Consider the following 9584-nt stretch of genomic DNA (forward strand, 5'->3'; position numbering starts at 1 on the left):
TTATTTTCTCAATAAATAAATTGATAACTTATGGAAACTATAGATAGTCATGGTATTGGTATGAGAAACTATTACATTGAATTTTTAAGTTCTAAGTAGTAAAAAACTATTTAAATTGTCGAATAAATGGATGAAAATTGATAATAAGACACTATTGAAAGATATGTCATTGTTTGATGTTTAAATGATATCGTACTGGTGATTTTTCATATAATAATTTTACCAGAACTGTTTATGAACAGAAGATATATATATATATATATAATAATGTATGTCAACAATTTAGAAATATCATGAGAAACATGTTTGTTACTTAAATATATCCAGTACAATTGGGTGAATCACAGCAACAAATTGCACTTTCAGCAGTGAATTCATGGATGAATTTCTTTGTACTCCATTTGTAATCGTACGTGATTTCCTCCCCAATACTAATTTTCCGCGTTGAATAAATACCAAGCTTGGTTTCTCCTTTACCCTTGTGATATACGCAAAAATTTTCAGTTTTTGTGTTTGGATTACATGAATGATTTATAAATCTGGCCTCATTCCCGTAAAAAGCAGCGTCAATGCAGAGTTTCGAATTTTTCAATGCCAATTCATTCAATTATAATTACCATTAGTTAATGTAAATTGAAATTTTCAATTTATTTTTTTCAATTCATTGAATTGAATTTTCAATTACCATTTACATTCAAATTGATAAATGAATTGAAATTTATTTCAATTGCGTGAAGTTGCAGAGATTGATGCCTTATGCGGTATTTGTGCATAGCTAATGTCAAAAGTGAGGTTAATATTTGAATGCGCACATTCAACAATAATGGTTGCTCGTTGCTGTGTCAATAAGTTTAAAAGAAATCGCAGCAATGAAAACAGTTTCAAATTTTAATTTTTTTAATTTGTATATTAATATTAAATTTTAAATATATATACATTTTAATTTACATTCAAAATGTTATTATAAATGAATTGACGGTAAAAAATTGAAAACAATCGAGAGTAGTATTATGGGAGCCAACTAGAATCTCTGCAACTTCACGCAATTGAAATGAATTTCAATTCATTTCTCAATTTGAATGTAAATGGTAATTGAAAATTCAATTTAATGAATTGAAAAAAATAAATTGAAAATTTCAATTTACATTAACTAATGGTAATTGATTTTCAAATAAATGAATTGAAAAAACTAATCATTATTTCAAACTCTGCGTCAATGTATAGATTTTTCCCGAGTGTTGCAAAATAATAGTTGTCGGCGTTGTCTGATTTGGCGCGTTTGAAGCGGTCTTGAAATTCAAAATTATCAATCACCTCTCCCAAATATTCCATAACAAATGTTTCGGCCGGTATCTCTTCTTTGGCAAAAAGTCCCCAACCTTTGAATTCGGTCAGGCGAATTTCCACATCGTATTGTTTGCCTTTATGGAAATTTTGGTTTTGACATTTGTCCTTTGCTGGACATTGTTCTGGATCACATTCGATGTTTGTGGCAGCATTTATGCAATTACTTCCAATGCCACATGGTGCTAAATCTTCTGGAAGACAATTGCATTCAAAATAGTCGTCCTCTTTGTTTTTAACCAACATACGATTTGTTTTAATTATTCGATAATTTGGCGGCTTGGAGTTTTTGACAGATCTACCGTTTTTCTGCAATATATCCTGGAATTGATTTAGCCAATACTCTGCCTCTTTTACGGCTTCTTTGCTCTTTATGGTTTTTTCCTTTTCACTGTCAATGTCATCGCCGCTTTTAAACAAATAAATTTGATGGTGTGATACCCAACCATAGTTATGTGTTCCAAAGAAGTAGACACAAATTTGATTTGGTACTTTTTTGTTGATAAGCACTGATCTCGGAATCATATGTGGGGGAACCGTCACAGCTGGCCACCAAGTACTATTTACATACTTACACCATACAATCTCACCATATAGGGGTCGTCGACCTGACTCACATTCCTATAATTAAAAAGTATTAACAAGAATAGTATGTATAGTCAATTTACCAGACAATATATTGAGCCATGTATTGAGTTGACTATCCATTTCATGATGCATTTACAAATTTAGATCGTATGATAAAAGCATTATCTCTGAACTTCTCTCTGAATGAATAATCAGCTCAACACATTGTTTGAGAATTTGATAGTGAATAAAGATATGCATAATTTTATTTTAGTACAAATAAATTACCTCGCAAACAAAATTTTTGCCGGGTGTTACTGGTAGGCATTCGTTATGAAAAGCATTTGGACAGCTATCGCAGCAAACTAATTTGCCTCCAAATGTGCAAAATGTGCAAAAGTCAACGTTGTAATGTTTTCCACTTTCATTTACTATTTGGTGTCGAGGACAAATCATTTGTGCCATTGACAAAAGTTCACTTCCAGCCGGAATACATTTAGAAAATCGATGATAAGTTCCAGGACACAGTATACATTTTATCAGCCTATTGTCAGACTCTCTATTGTGGTTCAAACTCCTTATTTCCGGTGCAGTACATGTATGACAAACATGACGCGGGCAATGAATCTCAATTACTTTATTTTGCTTGTATTGTATTTTGTGTTGTTGCCAATATTTCAGGCATGCGATGTGATATGATTTGCCACATTTTTTTTCGCAACATGGAATACAATGTTTATCGGATTCCAAACAAATGAAACACGATTTGAAATTCGTGTTCACTGATGATATGCAATTTTTACATTGAATCTTTTTTACGTTCTCAGTAACCGTACAAACATCGACATTATTTGGTCCCTTGTTCAATTCGTTTTTATTTTTCATCGATTTCATGGTTTCCTTCAACTTTATTTTGAGAATATTTTGAATTTCCGTGGTTTCAATCGATTTGTGAAAACACTTTGTATGAAAATAACGTTCGCACTTTCCTGCGCATCTCAGTACATTACCGCTATCCAAACATACTTCACAGCTCGGATTTTTCTGCAAACCTTCGAACAAAACGTTTACTGCATGATTTCCCATGCAGACGTTTAATATTGTTTCCGCTACTAAGGACACCTGTTTTGTTTGTTGTGAATCTGTTAGAATTGAAAGAGGTGCGTTTTTTTTAAATAATAATCATTATCTCTCGAGAGTCAAAACGACCGAGAATAATCGCTTGACTGACTGAGTGACTATTATGGTGACTATATTCGATTGTTTTCCTTAAAAAAATTCCAAATTAATGAATTCCAATCATAGTCACCTTACTTACAATCACTTTTTTCCACACGGTTTGTTGTGAATCTTACCTGGTGAAACATACGATAAATCCATGGGTATCTCATGAGATGTCACTTTAGAAGTAACCATGGTAGCAATTGGGGTACTTGGTGGTGAATATTTTGATCGTGGAGCTGATTGAAAAAAGATTTAATGTTGTCAATAAATATGTATAATTGAACTTAAGTTAATGATGTTATGAGTATACCTGGAGGTTTTGGATGTGTCTCTTGTTCAGGCTCATATTTAGGCTCCTTATCCAATAATTCTTCGTTTATAGGCTCTTGCTCACATTCAGGCTCCATATCCAATAATTCTTCCTTTATGGACTCTTGCTCACTTTCAGACTCATATTCAGGCTCCTTATCCAATATTTCTTCGTTTATTGGCTCTTGCTCACATTCAGGCTCCATATCCAATAATTCTTCCTTTATGGACTCTTGCTCACTTTCAGACTCATATTCAGGCTCCATATCCAATAATTCTTCCTTTATGGGCTCATATTTAGGTTCGTATTGCTTCACAGCACCATTGAATATTATATCTAATAATTTATTGATGTGTTCAACAAATTTTGTAGATGATTTTGCATCATAAATGATGCTTCCAGACACGACATAGCGTTGGGCTTCATCAAATAAGTTTTTCAACTTCAAATACGTTGCTTGCATGGTTGTTTGTGTGTATCCTTTACATGTTGCTTTATGACTTTCGTTTAGTTCATTGATGATCTTTGCAATAAATTTATCGTAGAAATTTTGTCGAAACGGGTATATAATGCATTTCAAAAGTGAAGCGACTACTGTAGCAAATTCCCATTCTCTGTTTGTCCGCATTTAATTCATCAAGTGTATTATTTTGCAAATCGGTATCGACTTCAACGGTATTTAACTGATTTTGTCGGCTCACAATTTTCTTTAAATACAGTGTAGCAATTTCCTTCTGTGATGCATCGAGTTTGAACTTTATTCTCGGGTCCAAATATACAGCGGCAAGCATTGATGGTGTGTTGAAAACGTCTGCCTTTCGATTTTCCATGTTAATTACCAATTGTGGCGCAATATTCAGTATGGTGCCCTCATCCATTATACGATTCAAATTCTTCATGATGCGAAGCCAGCTTATGTAAAAATCGGCCAAACCATAACCAACTTTTTGCATATCTTTCGTTGCTAGATATAAAGGCTTTAAAACGCGAAGAATTTCATGGATTTTCAGCCAAAAATATTCGTTGGTTTCAAATTTGTGTCCAAACTCTCTATTCTTGCCCAGTTCAGTGATAGCATCTTTCAATTTCACAAAACCTTCCAACTGAAATAGACGAAAAATGTATGTCAGTTGCAATACTTTTAGTAGATGAAAATTCGAAAATATTCACCATGATGTAGTCTGAATTCCATTTGATATCAATGAACATAGGCGGCAAAATACATTTCGGCATCAGCTTACGAAATTCCACATTGACAACAGTTGTTCTCAGGAGCTTGGTCATTTCTCGTACGCTTTCGATAACATGTATGGCATCGGATTTACTGATTGTTTCTTTTGCTGATAGTTGTGTTGAGTGGGCACAGCAATGGATTTTTGGAACCATCGAAACCAGATTATTTCTACGTAACAGGTCTTGCGCCATGTCCGTCACCAACTCAATGTATCGTTCATCATTGTTTAGCTCGTTTTGAAGTTCAATTTGATTTTCTAATTCCATTCCAACTTCGTCATCACTTTCAGTCGGTTCAAATTCTTCAAATATATCGTCAAAAATTTCCTCTGCTCCTTCGATTGCCATATCATAAGCCAGAAGGGCCAGGTGTTTTGCGGTATTTGTCATATTTGAAGCTTGATCAGCTGTGGCTGAAATGACTTGATTTACTGTCGCGCTATATTTTTGTAGAGTTTTTTCTACCATACCAGCCAAATATGGACCGCAGTGACGCTCATTCAATTGAACTGTGCCAAGAGAGCGAGCTACAACAACGTCATCTTTCATGAATGTTGCTGTTATTCCCAGAACTGAGAATGTTCGTTTTGTACAAACATCAAACATTATGCTGAACAATTTTCCTTTCAATTCACCTGAAATTTGGTCAACGATTTTTTCACTCACTTCTTTGACTTTTTTTACGATCATTGGTCGGTTTAATGTGAGTTTGTATCCATTTTTCTCCAATTCATCAAGCGGGCCTTTCAACAATCTTTTTATTGGCTTCGTATCTATGATCGAGAATGGATAACCATGTGTTGTTACGAGTTCAACAGCATTGTAGATCAGCTCACACATTTCTACTTTGCTTTTGGTGTCCGTATCGATTGATCGTGGAAATAGGTCTTGCAAAAGCGTTGGATGAACTGTACTAAAATGCCGTTTAAAGTAATATAGTTGCCAACGAGAAATCGTTGTCTTGCAGTCTTTAACTTGACAGTAGATCTTATTTCCTTCTTTTTTAAAAAACGAACCCAATACCCTCATGGCATCTTCATCTTCTCCAATCTTGATGTTTGCAGATTTTTTATTCTTTGTATTATTTGTATTTTCGGCCTCATGTGAATGTTGATCGTTTTCATCTGTAATATATAAAAACGACCATTCCTATTGTGTGTTATAATCAGAACTGTCTCTTTAATTAACTCTTCTTGATATGCGCACTTGTACTTTACATGCGTTACCGCTAGTACGAGTGCGCATGCTTACGCTACATCACCCCACTAAGAGTGGATGATGGTGAACAAATTGATTTTAAAACCATTCTTCATTTGTCGTCACAAACTACATTTGTTTTTTACAATATTTCACTCAACACTTTTGGTGTGTATGTTTTCTTATCAAACTAATTCGTTCATTTACATTTATAAATTCGCTTTTCATTTGATTCGTTCGCCCCTTTCCAATAAAAGAAATTTGTTTACACATCATACGCTTAAAATTTATACATTTAAGTGACCTCATTTGAAATATTATTTTTAACTTTTATCTTTTACATTTATTTCGGGCCTCGCGAAAAAAAACTGTAATCAAATTGTAAAATAATATTTTATCAGTTACTTTTGAGTGTACATATATGAATATGAGTGTTATCGGTAATAATGTCTTTTTTTATGATTAATTTTAAATCATTTATACTTTTAAACTGAGTTTGTTCTGTAATTACTCCAGTTCGTTACGATTTTTTTCAATATCTGTTTCACCGTTCCACGCATATTTTATAGAAACAAAAAAAATTTTCTAACTTATTTTATATTGTTTCGTCATTTTCTATGTCCAATTGTATTTATTTTCTCAGAGGTTAGCTACGCCTCGCGAAATATACTTGTCCGTCAACTGTCTGTAGGCTTAAAATAAATTGTCAAGTCGTTTTTCTTAAGAATATTAATGTTAGTGATTGACACTAATCAAAATTGGTAAATTTTGTTATTGATGAAAAATTATAATCAATATTATACGGATTTTATGGTGATTCCATTGTTGATAGATAAAATTCACGTAGTAAAACAAATTGTTTTGCAAATGATCATAATATATATCAAGTATGATGGATTTATCATTTGTTGAATTTAGTTTTTGAAAATAGGTATGAGAAAACCATGGGAACAAATTTTGATTTTTGCGTAATTAAATTGTTTTAAGTTTCGCTAACATGTAAGTGTTTTGATTTTATATGGGAATTTATTTAATGTATATTCGACAATTGTGTCGTTATATTTATTTCTGATTTGTGATTGTTTGATATGGGTTTTCATTGAAATTTGAAAATTTAATTAAAATGATGTCTTCGTCATGTATTGTCACGAGTGCTTAAGTGCGCGTACAAAATGAATTCATTATATTTGACTGCAAAATTTTGTTTCATTTTCAAAAAAAAAAGAAAATATAATTTTTAGTATATGAAAAAGTAGTAGAATATTAATATAAAAAAAATGCTAAATTTTTTTGATGAATTGATTTGAAAAAGTAAGTGAAGAAAACTTCTTATTGAAAAAAAAAAATAATACAAATTTAACGTGATTTTATTTATAAAATGCTAACGTTTTCGGAATTGATTTGATTCAATGTTCGTTCAAATAGCTCGAATTTCATAATCAACTTTAATATCTTTAAAAAAAATAGAAAAGTTAAATTTTATACGAATTAGAATTGTATATAGTAACGAAATGTATGGTAAAATTTTCATTGACGTTGAACTTTGCAAAAAAAAAATATATATTTAATTTAACGTTTTTTTTTTATTTATTTTTTTTAACCCAAATAATCAAGTGTAGTAGAATGTTAGTCACTTAAAATGTAATTATTAATATTCGGCTGATTATTATATCAATTTTAATAAAATGGAGTTGTTAAATTTATTTTAATTATATCGAATTTCTCAATTGTTTGACACAATATTTATATGTAAATTTATTTGATTTTTGAGAGTTATTTTATTATGTCACATAGCCATATTTTTTAGCTTTTCGTTTAACCAAACTGCTTATAATAGAATGTTCCAACGAAATCCAATAGACTGCCATGTAAAATTATAAAAAATCCATAATGTCAAAAATTTGAATTTTGTCAAGCATAATATAAATGCATTTTAGTTCCATATATTTAAATACCATTGGTCTCTCCGAGTTATTTTTAAATTGAAGTTTTTCGGAAAAGTTATTTGCCTGTCGTCGATGAGACAACACAATTTATAATGAATAGTATTTAAAGTGTGTAATTTATATTTAGAAATACTGCCAATCAGTTTTGTTAATTGATATTTCGTTAATTCAAATTTGGGAAGTTCATTAGGTATGAATAAATTAATGGTGTTTTCAATAAAAATTCAATTAAATTTTTGTTTTCAAACTGTCACATTTCGTGAGCATAATATGTTGATTTTATACCAATTATGACCATGTGTCATTTTGTTGTGATTATGTTTTTTTTTTTTTTCATATCAAATCAGTTCAATAATGTGATATGTCATTTATAATAGGCGTTTTGAAACATGAAAATTATATATAATTTTATGTAATCGTGATTTTTTTTTTTTTTTTTTATTATATCCGCGTTATTTTGTGTCTCTTGAATCGTTGCTCGCATGCGAAATGCGCTCTAGGCTGCATTTATTTATGTGCTCTAAGGCCACATATTTAATATTTCATTATGTGCTATTCACATATTTTATTTTTATTTTTACGACGTCGTTGGGGTTGCATGCATTTTGTACGCCAGTACAGTACCTGTGGTACTACCCCCTTTTTGTCAAGGATCGTTTATTTCAAATGAATTACCCATCGGGTTAATTATTCGTTGCCTTGCAAATTTATTTAAAAGTTCACACATTTAAGTGGACTTTGCAACGGAGACATCATCGGATTTATTTCATGCTATTATGTTTGATCATTAAGATGCAATTGTTGTTATTCGATGTATACATTTGAGAAGGACCAAAAAAAATCTGATACCAACTGATAAAATGTATCCATAATATGGAGTAGAAAATAACCCACACTGATTTAATGTATGCAATACCATTTGAAACTATTTTATCGTATTTGACACGATTATTTTGCATTTGAGCTAACGTAATTATTAATGTTCGGATATCATCTCAATGGAAAAAGAGTCAATTTATATCATTTATTGTGATTTCAAATTTATTTTAGTTGATTTGAATCTGTTTGAAATTATCCAAGAGAATAAAGTCAAAACGTAAAATCCCGTACGTATTGAAGTTTGTATTTTTTTTATAGACAAAGTTAAAATATTTTCGTATCAATGTGTATATAAAGAGATGTGGTATTTGATGTATAGGATTTTTATTAGAATTTTCATAATTTGAATGATGATATTTAAGGTATCTTCTCGCCTGAAATGCATATTAATTTTATTGCACAAAGTAAGCAATTTTGTAATTCGATCAAATATTGCAGTGCAGTTACACGATTTACGCCATAGTATTTTGTATTAATTTGCGTTTGATTAATTCCCGCATGTATATGTATTTGTAATCAGGGACATGCATAATATGTTGTAAATGTAATATTTGAAGAATTATATATGAAAGAAAGTGTAGTTGAAAGAAGGAAGAAAGTATAGTTATAAGTCATTGTTTATTGTCTGGTTGTCTAAGTTGTCATGTCTTTGTTTAGATAAGTCATTTTCCATTTTATAATATTTTATAATTTTTTAATTTTTTTTTTTTTACGTTTATTTTTTTTTTCGTTATTTTTTTAAATGATATTTTGTTTATATGCTTCCGTGGAAGTTCTATAATATTTATTTTTAATCTATTATTGGCTCCCATATTTCAACATAAGGGTTGAACAAAAAAAAAAAATAATGTAAAAATGAGAAAAACCATATTATTAAAATTTTT

The 9584-nt window shown here is 30.7% G+C and overlaps 1 protein-coding gene across 1 annotated transcript; it reads right to left on the reverse strand.

The window, feature by feature from the left end:
- Positions 1–313: 313 nt before the first annotated feature.
- Positions 314–3908, reverse strand: LOC116343141 (probable histone-lysine N-methyltransferase Mes-4). Its single transcript, XM_031771053.1, has 6 exons — positions 3446–3908; positions 3267–3371; positions 2938–3053; positions 2200–2817; positions 1201–1965; positions 314–553 (listed from the first exon to the last, which is right to left on the reverse strand). The coding sequence occupies exons 1-6, from the start codon at positions 3906–3908 to the stop codon at positions 314–316; spliced, it is 2307 nt and encodes a 768-aa protein (XP_031626913.1).
- Positions 3909–9584: the final 5676 nt, after the last annotated feature.

This window comes from Contarinia nasturtii, unplaced genomic scaffold (genome assembly GCF_009176525.2).
Source record: "Contarinia nasturtii isolate CC-2019 unplaced genomic scaffold, AAFC_CNas_1.1 Cnas_scaffold_982, whole genome shotgun sequence".
Classification (NCBI taxonomy): Eukaryota; Metazoa; Arthropoda; class Insecta; order Diptera; family Cecidomyiidae; genus Contarinia; species Contarinia nasturtii.